At 43.6% G+C, this 24732-nt stretch overlaps 1 protein-coding gene across 2 annotated transcripts in view; it reads right to left on the bottom strand.

Moving 5' to 3' along the window:
• Window positions 1-24256, bottom strand: part of LOC147239886 (glutamate receptor ionotropic, NMDA 2C-like) — a 60061-nt gene extending 35805 nt beyond the window's left edge. Inside the window, exons 1-3 of one of the 2 annotated variants that reach the window (XM_086194726.1) lie at window positions 22946-24256; window positions 10834-11191; window positions 9304-9402 (exon numbers count right to left, since the gene is read on the bottom strand). In XM_086194726.1, coding sequence (XP_086050852.1) covers window positions 9304-9402; window positions 10834-11175 — 441 coding nt within the window. In that variant the 5' untranslated portion in view covers window positions 11176-11191; window positions 22946-24256. The remainder of the gene's footprint in view (window positions 1-9303; window positions 9403-10833; window positions 11192-22945) is intronic. The other variant, XM_086194727.1, reaches the window with a different exon arrangement.
• Window positions 24257-24732: the final 476 nt, after the last annotated feature.

Genomic DNA, 24732 nt, shown 5'->3' with positions numbered 1-24732 from the left:
TTGAAATGATGAGACATAAGTTTTACTGAACTTATTGATCACGCTAATGGTATAGCCTGCTAGCAACACTGATACCATTAACTAGCATTAGCAAAACTTACTATTATTACTGAACCATTGGACAATTATTTATCAGATAAGACGATTTTCAGATGTTGTTTGACGTGCAAAAGACGGAAAACACGCTTATTGGGAGACAGAACTCTGAAAAGGTGATTTGCTTTTTGACGGTACCAAACATACGGAAGGCACTACTTGACAATAACAACAACATGATAGCATCAAATGTAGCAACAGGTCTGCTAGTGGACGCACAGAGTCACGTATTGAGGCAACAGGGTTTCGAGAGAGAGAGATAGCGATAGAGAGAGAGAGAGTCGTCAGCAGTATACTTGTGAACGCTGCAGCCCAGCACGCTACAGGTACTCAAGTTACCAGTTTACCTTCATTTCTTAAGAGCGTCAGTCAATGTAAGAGCTTTAACGTTGAAAGCTGTAGGATTTAGAAACCCGCACAAGCTACATTTCCGCAAACATTTCTGAAGCTTTTCCTGTTTGCGGTCTGATGTTAGTGAGTAACGCCAGCGCCACACACCCGCCCACAGGTTATTTGTTGGTGAGTAAATGCTACTAACTACTCAAGACACACAACTGTGTTTTGAACGACTTAATGTGAAGTGTCTGGATGTCTTTCTTAAATGAGACTGTAATATTAAACAGAGTTAGGACATCTAAGGGGCCCTGGATTGCGGCAGGGCATCAGCGGACCCGTGATGTAAGCAGTTGCAAGAACATGCAGAGATTTAATACAAATGGTAATATTCTGAATGTGATTTGATACCGGACAGGGAGCTGGCGCAAGAAGGCACAGACTGAGGTAATAGGGTCTCTCTTTTAACATCCACGACTTTGCAGCATCTCCATATGCTGGACACAGAAAACAGGCTCTACAAGTGGGACATCTCTGTACCAATGTGTGATTAAGACTTACATATGTGGCACATGTAAGAGAGAGAGAGAGAGTTGGGATGAGAGAGCTGATTCTGTTAAGCTGTCAAGTGCCATTTGGGAGCGGTCCTCAGATCTTCTCAGCCTGTTCTTGTCTCAGAGGTGTCATTTCTCTTTTCCTGTTGCTCTTCCTTCTCCCACAGTTCAGAGGCTCCGCAAAGCTCCGGAGAGTTGTGAGCCCAAGGACGACACCACAGGACTGTCACAGCTAGACACCCCCTTCATTCACTGATTTTATCTCAGTCTGGGATTGTTTGAGAGTCACCTCAGGAGACCGAAGCTCCACTAGACCACTGACTGGGCTGCACACCAGAAACTTCTATAAAAATAGCAGTAAACAACCATGTCAGGCTGTCACTTTGAAAAAAGGGAGACTGGAATGGCAGTGCAGGGTAACTACAGCGTCCAATTTCAGCTGATAAGACGACGTGAGATGAGGATCACCTCTCAACCTCCGAGCCTCATCACAACCCAATTAGTAGCAATATAAATCGTGAAATATCATAAGTGTGTAAAGACGACCTTCCCCATCACACGTCTCACACATGAAGACTCACATGAAAGCTCCCCACCCGTGTCTTCCACTTCCCAGCCATCTTGTTCTCAACACTTTGGCGATGTGGTTGTCACACACACACTGGGGCATAATTAGCAGTCCTACCGCAGGAGCGTATGGTAATGTGACAGGAGGACAGTGGCCATGGTGGTTGCTCACACACTCCTCTCCTCCCTTGGGGGACTGAGATCTCAGCGCCGGATCTCCCTTAGTGGAGAGACTGGTGCCAGTCAGACAGGAAGCAGGTTGCACACACACACACACACACACACACACACACACACACAGATGATCACACACTCATGGATGTCATTGCTCACTTTGAACAACGTTAAAAATGCAAAATGGAAATGTCCTTCTGATTTTATCTGATACTGTAAGATGAAATTTAGCATTTAAAAACAGCTGCCAAAAGCCAGCTTTAATAAATTAGCCCCACTGCTAACATCAACATCAACAAGTATAATAATAAATAAATATGGTGTAACATTATATAACTCTGAAATGTTCTACATTTTCACTTCGGGAGCTACTTTTCATGAAGTGAATGTAATTATGAGAGCCAGTTCAACATTTACATAAAAAGAACATTAAAAAAAAATCCTATTCCATTCATGTTGATGGATATGCAACAGAGAGATGAATTACAGCCACACCTGCTGCTTTGTGAAGATAAACACCTCCGAGAACCTTTTGAGCTCTGAGCTAACGTGCTACCACAATGCTAACATATTGTTACCAGGTATTGCTAGGTATTCTGAAATTGGGTCTGGCATACACACTTTTCTAAGAATATTCATTTTGATGAAAAACCCATCCATCCATCCATTGTCTTCCACTTATTCCTGTTAAGGGTCGCAGGGGGGCTGGAGCCTATCCCATCGGCTATGGGCGAGAGGCGGGGTTCACCCTGGACAGAACCCCAGTCCATCGCAGGGCAACATATAGAGACAAACAACCATTCACACTCACAGTCACACCTACGGTCAAACTTAAAGTATCCAATCAGCCTCGTCCCCTCTTGATGTCTTTGGGCGGTGGGAAGAAGCCAGAGTACCAGAGAGAACCCACGCAGGCACAGGGAGAACATGCAGACTCACATAGAAAGATCCCATGCCCGAGCCAGTACTCCAACCCGAAACCTTCTTGCTGTGAGGCGACAGTGCTGACCACTGCACCACTGTGCCGCCTTGATGAAAAACCAAAAATTGAAATTTGTATTAAGAATAAGATTTTGAACATAACATTTATGATGCTGATATGTGAAGCTTTCTCTGAAGCCCTTGAAGCAGTCTAAATGAGGGAGAATAAGTTTTGGGTCTTTTTGTATTGAAGTTCCTAATTAAAGACAAAAATAATCCAATAAAGTGAAGAGTGGCATGAGTTTAATGAATATTATAACTTGCAGATCCATTACTGTTTTGTGATGTACATCCATCCATCCATTTTCTACCGCTTATCCCGTTAAGGGTCGTGGGGGGGGGAGGAGCCTATCCCAGCAGCCTTTGGGTGAGAGGTGGGTTCACCCTGGATGGGTCACCAGTCCATCACAGGGCCAACACATTCACACTCACAGTCACACCTACGGTCAATTTAGAGTATCAATCAGTCTCGTCCCCTCTTGATGTCTTTGGACTGTGGAGGAAGCTGGAGTACCAGAGAGAACCCACACAGGAACAGGGAGAACATGGAGACTCCACACAGAAAGATCCCGTGCTCCAGCCGGGGCTTGAACCCGGAACCTTCTTGCTGTGAGGCGACAGTGCTGACCACTGCACCACCGTGCCGCCCACTGTGATATGCAGTTACAGGGAAATAAAATAATATACCACATTTTGGACATACGGCCCACCTCCAACTCTAAGTATTTTGTTGAGCTGAACTGAATGAGAGAAAAGACTTTAAAGTTTTTCATTGTTTTACACGTCTGTTTTGTTCTCTTGCACCTTAAAAAAAAAGTTTGGAAGAATATATGCCAAGCATGTAGCCATGCTGTTACTGAAGGATAACATGGCACAAATTAAGATTAATCTTTGGATTTTAACTTAAATAAATGAACTCCCTTCTTCTTTGGCTATATAGTCCAAGTTTGTGTGTCTGCTTTCCATCTTGGTTATAACCAAGAAACTCACACCAAGCACGAGATGCAATTGTCCTGTTGCTGGATTGTGGAATGAATGATGTTGTTACACTCTTAACGTTTGCCTGAACGTCTTTTTCAGTCTTTAAGGAGTTAACACAACCAGATTGCAGCCTCAAATTCAGGGACAAATCAGGTCCTCGGTGCAGCAGAATTAGTGGTTTGACTGACTGCCTCGCTGAAATTACTGGGCCATGCTGTGAAGCTGGGAGGTGGCCTGGCTATTAACGTAATTTCATTCCCAGCGATAACAACCAGTTTCCAGTGGGGGTACTGTGTGGCAGCTCTGGGCTTCACATGACCTCCTTATGGAGTTCTTTGGTTTCTGGACCATGAGGCTAAGAGAGAGTCCGAAGTGAGAGAGTGGAACGACAGAAGTACAGAAGGATAAACGGAGAAAGCAGGTCAGTCTGGCCACAGAAACAAATCCCCAAAAAAGAAACTGCAGGGTGATCCAATGAGAGAAGTCTGGCTCATTACATCACTTTGGTCCAATATCGAAAAAGTGTGACCTTAGCCTGCTGCAAGGACTGAGAGTGTAAAATATAATCTTCTTCTGACAGCTTCAAATTGTAATAAATGACGTTATACGCTCAAACGCACAAGCTCAACAGTTTCTTAGCCTCAAAAAATCCATCATGTGCACATTTAAAAGGCACTTTTGTTCCTGTTTACTGGCAAACACATAAAGCTGTCCACTTTGTTTATTCGAAGCTTAATCAGCGTCCACAATCACGATCACTCATCACTTGACGTTTGTGACTGAAATATGTTGAGTGATGAAAAGATTCCCCGTGTGGCTCAAAAAAGCAGACAGGTTTTAATGGTGTTCCACTCTCATTGATAATCCTCATCTGATTAATCTGTCCCCCGCTAAAAAAAAAAAAAAAAAAACTTCTACCGGGTCAGAACATGTGGGAAAAGTTGTGGCCCCTATTTGGAATAGTCCAAATCTGACCTAAAGGGGTGACTTTAAAGATATGGCAAAATAAGTGCGGTGATGATGGTGTTCTCCTGCAATCACGTCTAAAAGAACAAAAAGGCACAGAGTTTAATAAAGTTAGTAAGTCCCAGTTCCGTCTACGCTTCCGTCCTCAGTCGTTTCAACAAATACAAAAAGCCACCTTGCCGACAACACTTTATAATAACGAAACTCTCTCTTTTCCTTTGGCGTCTGTGTGAGATGCTAACGTGCATCACTCGTGTGTGGATGTCAGATGCACTTGACATTAATGGGGAGCCAAAAAGAAAAAAAAGTAATGTGGGGGTTAAAATACACACGGAGGTCAAAGTTGTTACTCTGAGCACTTCAGTCGTCACATTTCCATTTAGCTGTCAAGTGAATTTTTATTTTGGAAACATTACAAAATGCAAATTGGTGGCATTTCCATCAACTGGTTCGGAGGGAAGGAAAACAAGGCTGGCCACATTATCTGTTGCTGTTTCCAAGAGCCGCTTTCTTCCTTTTTCTCATCACTTATATTTTCTTATTTTTGTTGTTGCTGTTGTTGGAAGAAAGCAGGTTGGAGTGGCCGTCTAGCAACCAAAGGGTCGCTGGTTCGATCCCCGACCCCGGTGACCATGTCAAAGTGTCCTTGAGCAAGATACTGAACCCATAATTGCTCCTGATGAGTAGGTTGGCGCCTTGCATGGTAGCCTCCACCATCAGTGTGTGAGTGTGTGTGTGTGAACGGGTGAACGAGATGACACCGTAAAGCGCTTTGAGTACCGCTAAGGTAGAAAAGCGCTATATAAAATTGAGTCCATTTACCATTTACCCCCACCCTTGGAAGCATAAAAATGTAAATATTGCAATTTCCATCAACGCTTTCTGATGCGCTGCTTGAAAATACGTTGATGGAAACATGATTTGAGTTTACACCGCAGTTCATTAACGGGCTGCCATCTCATACAGATGCAGAACATTACCTTGCACATCTGTATCTATTATTAGATGTCCTGGGATAGCTGCAAATGGAGGTGTACAGAGAAATGTTTTGTTTTTTTCCCCGAGCGGGATGTGGAGGAACCCTTGGCTGACAGAGAGGTCTGACCTCAACTCCATCAGTTTCCGATGGTGCTCGTGTTCTTGAGATAGGATCGGAACAATTTCCTGCAGCCAGGTTCCGGTGAGCGGATCCGCATTTGCATATACTGGATTAGAGTTTTCATTGCTGGAATACGGGACAGAATAAAGTGTAATGTCTGCTTCCTGCCTCCTGCTTTACTGCCCCCATGACTCGACATCTGGATGCAGCACCCTCTAATGATCACCCAGCACACTGCAATGACTCACAGCCAGCAACGTGCGCGCACACACACACACACACACACACACACACACACACACACACACACACAAAGAAGAAACACTCAACCTCTAATTTTCAACTCCTCAGAGAGGCACGTTGCAGTATATTTTCTCTTTTCCTTCCCAAAACCCTATTGAACAGTCTTTATGCCTTTTCTCAGCTGTTCTTCACACTCTCTCATTTCCTCCCCGTCGCCTTTGCTTGATATATGTGCCGTCTGACAAAAGACACACTTCCTCTCCTCCCTTCCATCTTTTTATCTTTGTCTTATTGCCTCCTTCTTTGTTGTTTTGCCATAGAGAGACCACTGAGACAGGAACCATAAATAGGCAGCCCGGGAGGCTGCTGCTTCTTTTTAAACACACCATCAAAGATATATTCATCATCATCAGGCTATTGATAATCAAGCACTATTGAGCTCTTTTATCCCTGAAGATAATCACACACTCACACATATGTCTTTTCTTCGTCCAATCCACCTGTCCTATTGTGCCAGACACCTCTGACAAGCCTTGTATTTCCTCCTTACTGACAACAAAGACGTGTATGAGAGAGAATGAAGCTAGGGAGTGTGAGAGGAGAGGCAAATGAAGCCTTCGACAGGCAGACCTCGGAGCAGGGTGCTTTACTCGTGCTATATCGAGAACTGTCATTCAACACTTGGGGCTTGTCAGACAAACGGTCGCTCTGTATGACAGATAAAGTCCCATCTGCACGTTTGTCTTTTGCCACCGTCAAGCAGAGAAGTTCAGCTACCCAGACTGAGCCAGCCGTGAGCTGCTCTGCATATTACAAACCTGAGGTTTGTTGGTAACTTTGCCCCAAATATTCTGAAGGTTCAGATACTCTGAACGGTGGAAGTACCGCCTGAGATGAGTACATCAGAAAAAGCAGATCTAGGGTAAATATGAATGCCTTCTGGAAGTCGCAGCAGGGGCGGATAAGGGGAAGAGGGAGGTTATGCAAGGAACAGGCAGAAAAATAGAAGGAGAGGTACGGTTTTGGAGTTAGGGGTGAATGATAAGAGCCATGGGGAGTTTTAGCCTCCTGAAGGGTCTAATTAACAGTTTAATGGGGTCCTGGAGCTCAGAGAGAGCACAAGCCTCTCGCTTCCAGCCACATCTTTAATGGATTCAGCCGACGCACAAAAGGGACAAAAAAATTTTTTTTAAATTTCAATATATCAAGGATTAAAGGTGGTGATGGAGGAAAAGTGAGGCTAAAGGGAAATACATGAAGAGGGGGGGAGGGTAGGAAGTGGACAGAGCTAGAAATACCCCCCCCCCCAAAAAAGCACAATAACACAGAAAGAGTCAAGAATGAAGGAACAAGACCGTCTACTTCTCAAAGTAGAGGGAGGAGAGACTTATCTGTGAGACAGTAAAACACTGCCTTCAGGCAGCTGTCAGCCAAGCTTCATCAAAGCATCTTCCTCCTCTCTCAGCCTCGTACTCTCTCTGTCTGCCTTTCTGGCTCCTGCCATCAATATACAGCAAATCAATCACCCTCCTACAGCGACAACTCCTTGGGTTTAATTCCCAGCTACACAGTGACATCTCTTGATTGGCAGGAAGCTGATAAATATATGTTGTGGTTTCATCGGGGCTTAAAAGGTTAGAGATGAGCGTCCCTGTTCCTTTAGAGGGACTGAGGGTACAACATTCCCCCTAAACATTCTCATCCATGCCGGAAAGACCTGCAGAAGTGCCCTTGAGCAAGCCAGATATTCCCTGCTGTATTCTAATGAAATATTATGCACAATTATTGAACCTCCGGCAACTCCGGCGATCGGTGTGCCTGTACCAGAGTCGCCAGCAGGCACAGTGCTATGCAGGGTAAACCTCATTCCCCACCACCTTAAAGGAGGTAACAGCAACAGATGCTGGCACCGAGGGCCACTCAGGTCCTGTCCGCCTCGCAGGTGGCAGCTGCATTTGATTAGGTGAGCACCAAACCTCAAGCTAAATTCTATACCCTCCTCTTCTCCTTAGTGAGAAAATGCAGGATCATAGAACACATCAACGCTCCCGTTACAGTCCCGTTAGGTTTAAGCTCAAAAAACGCTTGGTCAGGATCATACACAACACCTGAAGATCTCCCTAAGTGTTGCAAAAAACACTCGGTTTTGTCGTCAGTCATGCCGCAGCTGAAGCGCCAACATCTCGCCAGCAACACCTGCTTTTGCCAGCGGGAACGTGGCTGAAAACATCCCGGCTCTTGTTCCTGGCTCACAATTATTACTTGGGTTATATCTGAATTACATAGTGCATTACTTTTCATTGCTGTAATCACAACCAGTGAATGGGAAAAGCCTGACCCCTACGCACTGCAGCTGTGGCTACCCACTGCTCTGGATGAGTTAAATGCAGAGTCCTGGTATCCCCTCCTTAAGGATTAATAAAATACCTTAAAAGTGTTGCCTGTGTGTGAAATCCTGACACTTCTAGCTGGGTTTGGACTCCTCTGGTGCAAGATAGGTGTAGGAATGCACCCATTAGGCTACGTGTGTGTGTGTGTGTGTGTGTGTGTGTGTGTGTGTTCATATGTGTGGGGTGTTCATTTGCATGCGTGTTTCTATGAGTGAGAGTTGATTCTAAAAATACAAGGTGTTGGTGATGGCAATTAAAGGAAGGGTGGGGAGAGCGGAAAGCATCGAGCGTGAGATGAAGACGGGATGGAGACATTTTGCAAATTCAAAAGTGTGTGTGTGTGTGTGTGTGGGGGGGGGGGGTTCAGAGTGTTTGGTTGCATGCCCTCCATCTCTATTCATCAATGAGATACATGCTCCATCACAGCAAGAGAAACCTGCTGCTCTTCAAGCGTCCATGGATGATTGATTGAGGCCCAGACTGCCTATAGCACTTGTCTCTCCGCGCAAAGACTTCTTTCTCTTCCAACAAGACTTTCCCCAGCCAGGGATTAGAGGAGCTGAACGGGGTCGATGGCTGGAAATTCACACATATGTATAGTGCTCATATCCAAATAGTTGCACGCAGGGGAGTTGTTTGCCAAAGCAGCTTTCACCGCTCTGACCTACTTAAGTTGTTTTAAGTCGAATGACGGCGGTGTGGAAGACATCTGACTAAGACAGCAGGCTGTGACGGGCAGGTACTGTGGTTGACAATGTTTACACGACAGATTGTTGTTTATCGCCTTCTTAGAATCACTTCTCTCCTTCTTAAAAGCCCATTATATGCAAGCACAACATAGGCAGACTAGACTAGAGCAGGAAGAAGATCAAGGATGATGAGGAGGATTGCAGCCTGGTGTTGAGATGACTGCTCTCACCTTGTACGGAATGACGACCGCAGATCCGCCGCTGATACCCACGATTGGCAGAGCTGTCTGAGTGGAGAGGAAGTCAAGGATCTGTGCCACCTCTGCCACCTGAAGACCAAACAGACAGATTTCTCGATTGTGCAGAGGACGGATGAATGACCATGACTCAGGGGTCAAAGTGGAAACTTATAAGAACTTGAATGTTCAGGTTTCCTGTAGAGTTTTTGACCTCTGGTGGCTCCACAGTTGGTTTACAAGAGGGGCCGAGGCTCCGTACGCGGCTGCAAGCATATGGGTGACATGACGAACAGAACTGCCAAAGGTTTGACGCTGCATCACAGGTGGCGTTAAAGTCAAAGGCATGCAGCAGTGTGCCAGTAAATGCAGCAAAGAGGAGTAATGCTTCCCCTCCACAAAGTGCTTGTTCACAGGATATCTAAAAAAAAAAACTGACGGGCGGATTTGGATGACATGATGTCACACAGTAAACACAAAGAACATGTGAAATGACTTCACGTAGTTCTTTGACCTAAATTAAGTTCTGAGTAGGCGTAACGATGAGGGGTGTTACGACATAGAAAAAGACGAAATAGAAATCAACCGTAAACACACATGACAACAACAAGAAGAAGAAGAACACTGGAGCAACACGATAGAAGAAGAAGACACAGTGAAACCATTATTTCAAAATGGAGGAAGACGAGGTGGCACAAGTAGCGGACGCCCCTTCATCAAACAGATCGGTTGTGTGGACTAATTTTGGCTTTCCATGGAAAAGACAAGGCAACAGTGGGATACATATATATTTTTATATATATATGTATATGAATATATATATATATATAAATATAAAACAAATATTTTGTTTTTTTTCAAACCAAAGAGCATTGTATTTTGTACTGACGTAGCAACAACTTGTGTGTCTGCATATTAAGGAAGAAAATAAAGAATATTTGATTTTCGCATTTCTGATTTTTGATTTTCTTTCATCTTTATTTTGTATCGTGAGTCCTGTTTGGTATTTCGTACAGTTTCGTGAGTTGACTATTTTCTTTGCACCCCTAGAAACGATTCAACTTTGTTTTCATAACTTGTCTGAGGAGTGCTTCCTCTACATTCTCTGAGACTGTTATATTGACTATACTGTTGCCCATGCACATCATTTTAGGTGTTGCATTTTATTTTAAATATATATATGTTAATGAAAAGCAGAGCAAAGTCGGTCATCAGATAGAGGCCAAGTTGTTGTTTGTTTTTGTTTTCATTTAATGTTTCTATCTTCTACAGAGGCAGAGAAATAAGAGTAGCAGTGAATGTTTTTCTGAAAAAAAATCATCAGATTTCAGGAACTTTTTCAAAAATGACAGTTTTTTTCTAAGGAATATTTAGGTTTAAATGTGTTTGTGCATTACAATGTTATCTGAACTGACAGGACGGAAGATAGTTTCAGGAAAATGTTGCCTTGTGCAGGTTTTTGATGTGGCCAATCGACCGCAGACACCCAGGAGAAGATGGAAAGGATGCAAACATCATTTTTACCTGAGCATCAGAACCCGAGCCCACATCGTCCTCAAACACCACACCGTGCAGCTTCTCTGACGCCATGGTGTCACAGAGGCGGGTCAGCAGATCGCGTGGGTTGGTGTCATTGACCAGAACTGTCACTGGGCTGACCACCACAGGCAGGTCGACAAAGTTCTCTCCGCTGAGACGACCTCTGACCTCATTTTGGTAGCTGGAGCCGCTGAACACCACCGCCACATTGATGGACGAGTGGAGCAGGAGCGGTCGGGCGTTCAGGGGGATCGGGGATGAGATGAAAAGGAGGAGCAGGAGAGGAGGCCAAGGAGAGGGAGGAGGATGTCCCCTGGGTATTGCCATGGTGGCAGCCTACTGCCTGAGAAGGGAGGGGGGGGAAAGGGTGGGAGAATGGAGGGAAAGAGAGCAACAGTCAAACATACAAGCTGCTTTACTTTTATGATGTTTTTGACGTAATGCTTCATAATCCATCAGTACACATCCGTCCCTTATTTGACTCTCTCTTCCTCTCTCTCTCTGACCCTTTTGTATGACAGTATTAGCCCTGCATTTTCAACTCTTGTGGAAAATTGTGTGTGTGTGTGTGTGCGTGTGTGTGTATGTCAGTGTGCGCAAGTATGTGTGCATGTAATCCTCCAATCCATAATCCAGCCCCCAGTGTCATGACTGTAATCACCTCTCCATCTCTACACATCACTGATTCAGCACACACACACACACACACACACACACACACACACACACACACACACACACACACACACACACACACACACTAAACAGCACACGCCAAAACTCAAAGACAGGTCGTCAGCCCTCATCGCTTGGATTACATTACATTACAGGACGTCAACCGGCATCTCTCCACGTGCTGTGACGTCATCAGACTTTCTATTCATCAGAAATACAACAAGTCAGTTTGGGACAACACTGATGGCGACTGGCAATCTGTATATTTTTGGGTAAAAACCCTCTTAGACATTAGTAGGCAGTGTGAAAGTTTACGGGGCTGGGCAGGTCTGGGGCGCATGATGCATGATGCCATTTAAATAGAGATTACACGTAACAGCACACTTGGAATATACATTCGTCTTTCTTTCTTTTTTTTCATTTACATGTCCAGGGACTTTTTTTTTTTTAAACAAATAATTTAAAATGGTAAAAGAGAGAATTAGTTCCTATCAGCTGTTATATCACGAAAAACCCCAAATCTCAAACCAGAATTTGCCTCAAGTGGCTTTAAAAACTGTACACAAATGTACCAAAGACTTTGTCGTTACATTCTTGATCAAGATTTGGAAAAATTTCTTTAAAATCCTTTTTTTTTTTTTTTTTAAGGAAGAAACCTCAAGGAAAAGTGACAGAGAACTGCAGAACTTGCGTACCCACTGACCAAATGTTGATCTGACTACACCAGCAGGAACGTGCATGGATCTCCCGAACAAAATCACACAGATTTGACTTAAATGGTTTTATGTGTAAAGGAAAAGAAAAAAAAAAAACAACAATTCGCAACATTCCGCTCCTGCAGATACAATGAGGATTTTAATAATTTTCACATATCAATAGTCTGGCCCTTCATCTCTGGAAATGCTAGATTAGATATGCGGGAGGGACAGCTCATTAAGTATTCATGAGGAAAGTGCCACTTGATTGGGTTAGGGTTGAGGCATTCACAGGCCAATCAGGTAGCACGTCCCTCATGAATATTAATAGCCGACCCCTCGCTGATCCAATCTGGCACCAACCACTAACTCTTGGGAAACCATGGCGAGTACAACTTGAATAAATTAAGAAAAACAACTCACTAAAAAAGGAGTTTAAAATGTTTAAGCTGCAGGTTTGAAATACAGAAAGGGTTGGGCCACAACACAAGTGTGCCTGATCAAATGGTTTTGATGTGACACTTTAGCAACTTTAGCTTTAGCACAGTTTATCAGTTTTCCAAAAGCAAGTGTGGAGAAAATCTAATTTTCTCAATTTACCTCCAACTCCACCACCACCACCACCACCACCACCACCTCCCTCTGATCCTGGCAGGCAACAAGGATGCTTCGGCTTGTAAAACAGTTGATATTTAGCTCCAAATCACCGGGTTCCCTGAGAGCTCTGGAATGCTAATTCATTGGTCTCGCTTGAAAAAGAAAATCACCTGATCTCAAGTGACTACCTGGTAAAAACAAAGGTTGAAATAAAAAATTCATACCCAAATTTAAATTTCTCTGTGTGAAACGTTTCATTAAATCCCTTTTCATAGTTCAACCCTACACGCCCACGTTCACAGGAAATAATCTCAACGGGAAAATCCGGAAATCTACCCAAATGTTTGTCGCTCTGGAACAAAACTATGTTTAATAAATCCAGGATTGGAGGACCTCTCTTGAGGCTTGTGTCTGGTCCACGTCTCTGGAGTGCGTTCATCACATGCTAGCATCAACATTTGCATCTGGATGAAGCTACTTCAATAAAAGCTCTGCTGTTTGAAGATTTGGCCTTATTGAATCAATACCTTTGAAGCTTTAATAAATGCAGGTGGGCTCTCTTGGAGCAAATAAAGATCTGCACACACATTTGATAAGGGTTGGTTTTTTTTTGTTGTTGTATATTCTCCGGTCGGCCTCATCTGAGACCCCCGATAATTAACAGCACCTCCCAGCTTTGATTCAAAGCTTCTTTCAAAGCAACACTGGCTTAAAGGTGTCCCATCCTTCCTTTGCTGTTCATGCCCCTGGCATATCAATCATTCCTCTTAATAAGGTTTCATGCTCCTGGGTTTTTGGTGCCCACAGCTATAAAAACAATAATAAAACAATAATTTAACCCCTGAAAGACAATTCATCCCTGTTATTAGATACTACTGAAAGACGAACATCAACCGTTGAAGGGTCGAGGAGTTATGCTCCCATTTTTATTTTTATTTTTTACCCCCTGAAGTGAAACGAGACAAGCACCAAAAACCTGATCCTTCACAAACACGAGGACACTGAGCAGTAGTTTGTAAGGAGAACCTGTGAAATCGCAATTGTGCGCTCTTCAACAAATGTCCCCGAAGCTGCCAAAAACTTCAAGTTCACTTCTATGTAGACGCGTAGAGGAATCCAGCCATGTTACTGATCTCATCTCTGACAGACGCTCATTATTTACCCGTTTGGCTCAGTCTAATGAAGGGTTCCTCAGCATTCTGTTTGAAAAAAGACCCACGATCCACATTATTCATATAATAAATGTATCGGGCAGTGTCATCTGCATACAGTGACATTTTGAGCATTTAACAATTGAGTCTATAGTATGAAGACCACATAGCCAGGGGTTTATTTGAAAGGAAAAACAAATAAACCCAATGCTCCAACGGGATTTATGTCGATCCCCCCAGGGGGTTCATGCAGATTTTACACACTGCTGTTGGCATTTCACTCACATATCCTGCTGAGTTGACTTTATTTGCTTTGTTTCATCATACATTGATGTAAACAGTGAAAATGTGTTCAATAAAATTTCAGTAAATAAGCAAACTGTCTTTATAAGCAGCTGAAGCAGAAAAACAGATTATATTTCTAACCTCAATCCAGTATTCAACGTGGCACCACAGCTGTGCAGCAATTCAGTGAGTTAGAGAGTTAATACTGTACACAGAGAGACGTCTTAATGTCCTCAGGGTTGGGTATTGAAGTCTTGGATAAGAATCATTCCGAGGCAGATTTATGACCACGCCGCAAAAGTAAAATTGCAAAGTAATTACAGTAACTCCATGGAATCCAGATTAGTATTTCTATATGTAGGTTACACTATATTTTAAAGGTTATCTTGAAATTGCAGAGACACACTTCTTGGACATTGGGAAATATGAAATTTTTGTGTGCTTAAAATAGTTGGCAGCGTGTGTAAATGGATATAAAATGGGAGAAAAAAGTCTTTACATGCATGAGGCATCAGGTGGGGCTTGTGTATTTTTAAAAAAGTAGAAAAAAAATGATTCCCACAGTCTTTCAAATTCGGACATTTATTCGTTCATTCATCTTGTTTCCTTTTTTAAGGTTCGATATATTTTCGCTTATTTTGCTAATCTCCAATAAATGCTCTTGATTGAACAATAATAATTATGATGAAACCGTCTCAATAATGAGAATAAACAAAATTAATAAATATGATGAGCTGTTGTCTTTATTGTGACGTAAAAATGCTCATTTATATGATTGATATTTTTTTATGGGCAGCACGGTGGTGCAGTGGTCAGCACTGTGGCCTCACAGCAAGAAAGTTCTGGGTTCGAGCCCCGGCTGAAGCACAGGATCTTTCTGTGTGAGTCTCCATGTTCTCCCTGTTTCTGTGTGGGTTCTCTCTGGTACTCCAGCTTCCTCCCACAGTCCAAAGACATCAAGAGAGGACGAGGCTGATTGATACTCTAAATTGACCGTAGGTGTGACTGAGAGTGTGAATGGTTGTCTGTCTCTATGTGTTGGCCTTGAGATGGACTGGTGACCTGTCCAGGGTGAACCCTGCCTCTCACCTGAAGGCTGCTGGGATAGGCTCCACACCCCCCCCCCCCCCAACCTTAATGGGATAAGCAGTGGAAAATGGATGGATATTTTTTCATGATTTGATCACACAAAAGAGAGACATTTGGCAACATTTTGGCACAAGTCAAGTAAAAAATTGCAAAAAAAGGTAAGAGTCAGTGCTACACAGACAATTCGATTTTTAACAATACAATACATACCTGTTATGCACTATTTAGTCTGGTTTTATTCTATGATTTATGCACCAGTGGGCAACCGTCTTCAGTTCATTTTAACAACACTTTCAAACTGGAAGTTGCCTGCACGTCACCTGCTTTTGGACTGTTGAACCAGAAGAACAAGCAACAGTTTTTTTTGCTTCCTTCGTCATGTAAATCCGATTAATACAAGAAGAGTGAAGTTGCATGGATGCTTTGTACCAACAGTAAAAAAATAATAATAAATTAATTAATTAATTAAAAAAAATTTAAACAAAATGATCAGGAAATAAAACCAAAACACATCTCTGAAAATATGAAGAACAGGCGACTGCAGAAAGAGGAGGAAGAAATAGAGAGAAAAGACAGACATTCTGACTGGGTGGATCATATGACTGACGAGCGGGTCAAGTGTTCATTTAACAGAATAATCTCTGGAAAACGCAGCATGGCGAGCCTCAGATTAGCAGTGTGTCTATGTGTGTGTGTCTGTGTGTGTGTGTGTGGGGGGGGTGCTTAGGAAATTGACGGAATGGGTGTGTCTTCTCCAGATTAGCAGCAGCAACATAACAGAATGTGATTATGGCATAGAAAGGATGTGAACCGCAGTGTGTTTAATCTGACACAAACACAGCGCACAACAATCAGCTGACGCTCATCTTTTTAAAATTTTAATTAGGAAATAAATGGGAAGAAGATGCATGTTAATGAGATTGATGCGATGTCAAACACCAGATAATGAAAAATGGTGCAATCAGGCTGTCACTAAATCCTGTTGTTTTTACGCATTTATTTGCCGAAACGATGTTCACGTGAACGTGCGCAAGCGGGATGTTAGCTTCCTCGATGGAATGCAGCTCCGCCATGAGGGATAAAGTCTTTATTTTCTTACTGGGCCCCCAGTAGGGCTCCACTGTCAGTTTCAAGATGACTACTCAAAAACACACACACACACACACACACACACACACACACTCATCCGAAACTCACTCAGCCATGTACTGTTGATGACAAATTACCACATAGCTGAAGTGATACGTTTATGAAGACGAGACGGAATCTCTGCGTGACAGGGCTGGGAGACGACTCGAGCAAATACATGAAAAAAAAGAGAGAATCTGTAACCACAGGAGAGTGGAACTCAGGTCAAAAATCTGTTACTACACACCATGTGGCATCATTCACACCGTCAACTGGTGAGGTATGACCAGGGGAGGCAGCAAGACACGAAAGCCCATTTAAGACATAGAATGCATCAAATTTGCGGCCCGGTAGAGGCGGGAATTTGCCGTCTTGTCTGTGTGAAATGGAGGGGTAATATTCCTCTTTCCAAAAATAAAGCCGCCACTTGTGTGGTCGTGAACATATGACATGATGCGCAGTACGAAGTTGCGTGTGAACAGTGACGTACAACGTCAGAGAATATTTAACCCCGTGACAGTCTGGCAAACCTCGTAGTGTCCCAGTCCAACTGCCCTCTGCTGCTATCGTGGTCACAGACCTTCTGGTACTTTTTTCGTAAGTTTTTCGACTTGCGGGTGACGTTCCGTCATCCAGTGATAGCCACGTCCGTGACCTTTTCATACAACAAGCCATCCTTCACAGTCCCGTGAGGTGGTCATCCACGGTCCTCTCGCCAGTGATGGTTAGCAGCTCCCTGATCTCAGCGCCTCCCCAGGTGCTCATCTTGCTGAAGTGACGATGCGTCGGAAGAATATTTGGCCCCGTGACAGTCTGTGAGTCTCGAAACAGCATTTCGCCGCTCTGGCTGCCAGCAGTGTCGGTGTTGACATTCTCAGAGGTATTTGATGTGGGAGAACCAGCGAGCGTTATATTTGCAAGTTTGCGTCATCATCCACACCTCCACCCACCTTTACATAGCAATGGAGGCGGCAATAAGTGTACCCTCATAGGAGGAATTTTGCCGGGCTAAAACTGACCCCCAATTTGCCGCACTCTGTCTGAAACCTCGGACAGAGCCGTAAAAAAGACGGGCAAATTAGCAGCTCGGCGGCCGGTGTGAAAGTGCCTTAAATAAGTGTCCTCTTTCCTCTACGTCAAAGTGCCTTAAATAAGTGTCTTCTTTCCTCTACGTCAATTGCACTTGGTCGGACTCTCTTTAGCTCCGCAATTAGTTGAAAGTAAGTTTGGGTCACATTCTCACCATAATTAGTGTTGGTTCTTACCATATCAGAAACCAGAACCAGCCCGGTTGGTTTAAACAGTTTTTCTAATGGGCGAAATACAAGTAAGTTTGAAAAACGTTTAACGTTGCATGCTTGCTGTTAGCGATGGAGCAGGACAGACTAGATGAACTTAGTTGGTCCATCAACCAGTTAAAACGGCATTTTTTGTCTTCAGATGAATACATTTAAGATTTTTAAAACCCAGATTTAATGTTAAACACTAATTGTCTCATCATATCAAGTGTACTCGCACTTTACTGCATCTAGCCAGAACAAGTATGACTTTGTTGCATCATGAGAGAATGTGGCGGCACGGTGGTGCAGTGGTCAGCACTGTCGCCTAATGGCAAGAAGGTTCCAGGTTCCAGCCCCAGCTGGAGCACGGGGTCTTTCTGTGTGGAGTCTCCATGTTCTCCCTGTTCCTGTGTGGGTTCTCTCTGGTACTCCAGCTTCCTCCACAGTCCAAAGACATCAAGAGGGGACGAGGCTGATTGATACTCTAAATTGACCGTAGGTATGAATGTGAGTGTGAATGGTTGTCTGTCTCTATGTGTTGGCCCTGAGATGGACTGGCGACCTGTCCAGGGTGAACCCCGCCTCTCACCTGAAGGCTGCTGGGATAGGCTCCACCCCCCGCCACCCTTAACAGGATAAGCGGTAGAAAATGGAGGGAAGAGAGAACACGCCGGCTCAAACATTGGACCCCATTTTTGGTTGGTGCATTCAGGGACATACAGCAGACACAGTAGAGAACAGGCAGTCATTTATCCCCTGGGATATGATGGCGTCCCTATACTGAGTCCCTGGGGGAGTTTGGGGGGTGGAGAGGAAATGAGCAGAGAGGATCTACTTGATAGGATGAGCATCATCACCGCCATGTGAGATCTATCAACGTGTCTGGCTTGAACCATGTTTCCAGCACCTTTTTGGAACTGATTTGATTGCATTAATTAGGGAGCTTGAATTAGTGGGGCTGGAATTAACGTAGTCGACGGTCTTCCTCTCATCAACGTATTGCAGGCGCGGCGCCCTGACAGCTGCATCAAACATAAGGATTCTCTAGAGCCTCATTTATGCAGACTTGAGATCAGTCCAAGAAATCCCAGTGTGGAAAAGTATCCTGCAGCAATGATTTCATTGTTACCTAAAACTGCTTTTTCTGACTCATACCAAGAGTTCCTAAGTAGCGCTTGTTAATGTGATCATTTCAAATACCGTATTTAGTTTGTTATGTTTATGATGGTCGTATTTCAGCAGATCTTGAAAAAAAAGTGTTGCAATGTGTCTTTAAACCAGCAGTGGCAGCACTGAGCACCACACTAAGCATCTGTGAGCAAGGAGGAGTCATCAGAAGGCCACAGGATGACGTATGTCTGCATGTCAGAGTCGAGAATGGTTTTTTTTTCCTCATATATTTTCCTTTAAATACCTAATAATCAGGTTAGAAAAGGACGTCGGCTGCAGTTCAGCGCCAACAAAGAGAAGAGAACGTGTCACTGAGACAACGTTCATTTGATGTGTTTGCATGAAAAATGCGATTTTGATGCTTGAATATCAAAAAGGGGTTGAAATATTTTCTTCTTTGATGACGGGGCATAAAAAGGGAAGTTATTATTTGTGCTCATGTTACTGACATAGAGTTTGCTATCGTAAACAAAATGGCCAGTTTGTCATAAAACGCAGTCATTTTAAGCAACGGCAGGTCAGAAATATCATTTGCAAAGGTTTTTAGTGTTTGCAGTTTTGTTTTTTTTAATCCTTTTTTCTCTCCTATCTAGCGCTGATTTTAATATTTTATGGTCACAGCTCCTTTACTCGCTGGTCGTCTCGGTTCCTGGTGTAAAACTCTCCATTTAATGAATTTGCTGAAACATCATGAGAGGAACTGAGAGGAGAAATTTACCTCTGGAACCAGAGCTGCTCTGAAGGTGAAGCTAAATTTACAAAGCAGAATTAACACTATATTTATATTTATATATATATATATGGTTTATATTATGTAAGACGTGGATACATTTCTTTTCTGAGGGTCACAACCCCTGTCAAATGATTTGTTTAATTATCGATCGGACAGCTCAGGTACTCAACCCAGTTCCTATTCACGCACGCTTTGCAACTGAGCTTTGCCAGTTAACCGATAGCCGATATGCTAAATCAACTAGCCAGCAACTCGTGAGAGGTGTGTAAGTGTAAACAAAATGGCGTTTTCATCTTTACCTCTCTGATTTTTTCCTCTTTTTTTAATTTAACATTACTTCAGCAGCACACCCATGAAAGTTCCCCCCTCAGCAAAGCGGTGACGTCTGCCATGGCAACTATGTTCAACTGGTTTTATTGGGACTTTATTACATGTCACAACTCTGGGGGAGGGGGAGACCCCAACTGATTTGGATTAATGAGACCCCAGTCAATCTCTGAAGTCATTTTTAAACCAGTCACATTAATGGTTACGTGTATGACAGTATAAACACCACTGATGGAGCTTGAACCGTTCTGTCAACCCGCTCAACTGCGACACCCCTCTTTTCATCCCTCCATCCCACCATCTCTCCTCCTTATGGATGACTGGTAGAGGACAGATTGATTTGTGCAACATGCATGTATGCAGCTCACACACACACACACACACACACACACACGCACGCACAGCTAATAACCTTCTACATACAAAATTATTCTCACAGTATGAATAAATGTGCTTCGTGTTTAACCTCTGAGCTTATTAACAAACACGTCACACAATCCCTGTCACATACATTTATCTCAATTAAGGTTTTAACTGCTAATATTGTGAGACAACCCCTCTGTGGATTCCTGCTCTCACACCTTCAGGTTTGACAGCTTTAGCGGAAATCATTGAAGGCCGAGACGAGTGACGTGGGTGGGAGGAGGGCGTATGCAGGCCGACTTGGACCTCTGCCACTCACATGTGCAACAACAAGAATCTGACTCTCCATCTGTTGCGCAGACGTTCACTTCAACCGGCCTGACCTGCGGCCCTGAAACTGTCTACTTTCAGACCCTCGAAATCCTCCCCCACTGCCCCCTTTCAATCATCCCAAGACCCCTCTGGGTTGTGGCGGAGACCTCACGTAGACCTACAAGCCCATGTTGAGAGAGCCGGTGTTCTCTGTCACCATCAACTGCCCATAAAACAAATGATCCAGGATGTTGTGGCATAAAATACTTCATATAAACCGGAGCCATTTTTGGCCCCACAGAGGAATTCCAGGAGCATGAGGTTAAAAAAGAAGAAGCATTTTTCAATAAAAAAAAAAAAAAAAAAATTGGACAAAATTTGGAGGCAAAAATCCAAATATGTTGCATTTGTGCTGATTTATGATTCCATGACTTAACACGCGACCCCTGTTGGTGCCCTAAACCCTGTGTTGAGAACCACAGCTCTGTTTGATCAATGGCAACGGATGTCGCGACTTAAAATTCTGCTGGAGCAGTTTGCCACCTCAGAAGAGATGCCCAGTAGCCATGACTGGTAAAAGTATCATGCGACAAAAACAACAACAAAAAAGGACAAAAACTAAAAAGAAATTTTTTTTTTTTTTTTTTTAATCTTGCGAGGACAGATTTAATTATGTTCACCTATTTTAGCCCCCAGACCACAAGTTGGTATCTACTGGATGAAAACACACAATGTTCAACCATATGAAGTGGATCAGCCTCAGAAAACATTGTTAGAAGCTTGATGGGTCGAATTTTTGAGTAAATATTTCTAAAAAAAAAAAAAAAAAAAAGGGATACAAAATTCAGACCAAAAAAAGCCTCAGAAATGCTGTCATTGGGGAAAGAAAAATGTTAGCAAAAGAAAGAAACCGCTTGCAGAATTAATTTATTCTCTAAACTATCACGTGACTCCTGGGGGCCCTAAACCCCCTATTGAGAACCACCGTCTGTTTATGTGTGCATCTAAGTTACAACATACTGGAGGATTGTGCAGGCTCAGTAGAGATTTTCAGAAGCAATGAAGGGGATAACATTTTAAGTACATGACAAAAAAAAAAACGGTAAAAAAAAAAAAATATATATATATATATATAAAAATGCGTCAATTCAGACCGACAACTCATACAATGTTTTAAAAGAACTGTCGAAAACACGAAATAACATATCATCGCCTAAATCCTTTTTTCAAGTATTTAAGAAAACACAAAAAACTGAAGACAAAACTTCATAAGGAGTTGGTTTAGGCAAAAAAACAAACAAAAAATCAACAAGGTTAAATCATGACTTAGGCGGTTATTTTAAGGAGGCGACGGTATGTGAACCGAGGCCTCGGGGGAGATTGTCAGAGGGTTAAAAAAAAAATAGAAAATCACAAAAATCTTTCAATAACTGTCACAGGATGAAAAGATCTGACGTGGGGACATCATAAATGTAAACTGGAGCGATATCAAGTTCAGAAATACTTTTAAAAGGTTTAAGATGCTGTATTTTAAGTATTTTGTTAATGCTAACAGCCCGCCCCCCTCCAAAAAAAACAAAAAAACAAAATCTTCCATTTACTGAATGAAAATATACGTTAAAAGGTTACACGTGTAAACTGGGGCAGCGTGCAGCCACTGAGACGCTTTCATAAGAGGCTAAAATTGAAAACCTGCTCAAACTCATTTCCACGGGATTACGTCCATCATCTGGCGACTCATCTGCGGGCCCTAAACCTCATGTTGTGAACCACGTTGCTGGTGTATGATGTTGCAACATGATATATGTAACCGGGAGCTGGAAAACTCTTTGCACTAATGGAGAAAAATGAGACACGCGCAAGCCTCTTATGGGGGGTCAAATCAATGAGCACGATGGGACATCTGATAGGGCCGCTGCTATCATCAATAATCCGTCAATAAAAGACTCGTTCGGAGTCGAGAGCAGGTATTAAAGGACACTGAGCCGGCGAGGAAGCGCTAATATGTCCTCTTCCAATAGTTCCTGTTCTAGTAACAACTGCATGTTCTGTTTCTGTCAGCAGCAGATGGGAGTTTTCTCTCGAGGAAAACCTTCATTTATGACAAGTGGAACTGCACTCTTGAGTGTCTCGTCCCCATGAGCTCCTCTTTCTTGTCTTTCTGTCTTGTTCCACATCCGTCCCTCCCACTTATGTATGACCTGTGAATTCCTGTCAGATTTGGTGAGCGTGTATAAACAGTACATGTGCGTCCGCGCTTATGTGTGTGTGTGTGTGTGAGTGTAGACTTACCTTCACTTTCTGCCGTCATCCAATTTTAACTCCTGCTGCTCCATCGCTCCCCAGCTGCTTCCCTCCAAACGTTGACTCCTTGTGTTTCTCTTTTCTTTCTTTTTTTTCACCCTCTTTTCACCTTCCTCTCTCCCCTCTCATCACCTGTAGGAGTGCGCATTAAGACCGAGCCTGTGTGTGTGCATGTGCGTGTGTGTGTGTGTGAGAGAGAGAGAGAGTGAGTTATCAGTGTGTGTGTGTGTGTGTGTGTGTGTGTGTGTGTGTGTCAGCTTTGGATGTCTGCACACTCCCCTGGAGGACTTCACAATGTGACAGCAGTGTTCTCCAAAATTCTCTCTCTCTCTCTCTCTCTCTCTCTCTCTCTCTTCCTAACTCCTCACTCACTCTCCTCTCCCTTTAAAAACGGTCAGGAAGGTGACGGCAGGATATCAGGACGAGAGAGAGGAAAAAAGAAAGTGAGGGTGACAGAAGACGAGAGGCGCTGCAGCTCCCCCTCAGACAAGCCAGTGTTTGTGTGTGATTGAGTGCATCTGCACATAAAACCCACTATGTTTAGCTTCTCCTTCTTCTCCTTCTTCTTCTGTATCCCTCAGGCTCTCCGCTGGTTGGATGAGGAGAGGAGTGAAGGGAGGAGGAAGAGTGATAAAAAAGCCTCTTCAGCGGAGGAGCACAAACGCCGGTAACACTTCAGCAGCAGCGGCGTCGCTTCCCCGCTGTCTCCTCCTTTCTGCCCCTCTCCACCTCCTCTGGCTCTTTTCCCCTCTCCCTACTCGGAGCGTACGGCAGATCCATGGGAAGTTAGAAAATCACAAAAAGAGAGAAAAACTGCGAGCGCATCTTCGGAAAGTTTTTTTTTTTTTTCTTTCTTTCTTTTCCCCTTCCTGTAGGCGGTGGTAGGATCCCCTCAAATCCGGGGATGATGCGTCTCCTCAGGTCCTGTGTCAAAAAGGATGAGAGGAGGATGAAAACGTGGGTTTTTGTCCTCCTCCTGCACTCCTTTCCATATGGAAGTGAGGTGATCCAGATGTTAGTTGATGGTGGGAGCGTCAGCAACATGGAGAGAACAGTGGGACAGATGGCCGGTCTGCAGGGTCGGGCCGGCTGTGCACTAGCAGGTCCTCATCCTGTTGCACTGATTTGTTTCTCTTTTGTTTTTCCTCTCACCAGACTTTTCTCTATCTCTCCCTCTCCCTCTTTCTCTTGCCGTTGCGCCGCTCATCTGCCGGTGCTGTCACAGCAGTAATCCTGCTTTCCATTCCCTCTCTAACTCATCTTTTCTTTATCTCTCTCTATCTCCTCTCACTCCATCACAGGAGGGGCTGCATGTGAGTCCTGATAATAATGGTGTGAGGATTTAGCCTGCCTCCCTTCCTCTCCTCCCACTCTCTCACTTTAGCGCAACCCCTCCTTCTCTCCCAACACACTTTGCTCCCATTTTCTCAGTATTATTCACCTTCTCTCCTCGCATCATTCTGTCACGTATCCTGCCTTCTTTTCCCTAAATCACCTCCCTACATTGCACTCTCGTTTCGTCGACGTTTCATTCCCTCTCTCTGATTTTTTCCCCCTTCTTCTTTACCATCAACAGGTCTGAATAAATCCCTGGAGTTCGGACCCCCCCAGGTACTAATGTTGTTTAAAAAGGTAAAATGAAGGTGTTCTTTTGACATAAAGCCCATAAGAAAGCCTATAAACGAAGAAGAAGAAAATGATGGATTGAAAATAACCTCCAAGTGTCATGTCGCGCCCTAGATTTTTAACTAAAGTATTAAATGTGACTGTGTCAC

The sequence above is a fragment of the Aulostomus chinensis genome, chromosome 23, assembly GCF_037954235.1.
Source record: "Aulostomus chinensis isolate RoL2024-O1b breed Wild chromosome 23, RoL_Achi_v1.0, whole genome shotgun sequence".
Classification (NCBI taxonomy): domain Eukaryota; kingdom Metazoa; phylum Chordata; class Actinopteri; order Syngnathiformes; family Aulostomidae; genus Aulostomus; species Aulostomus chinensis.
The sequence above is the reverse complement of the archived record's forward strand: the minus strand, read 5'-3'. Positions and strand labels throughout refer to the sequence as shown.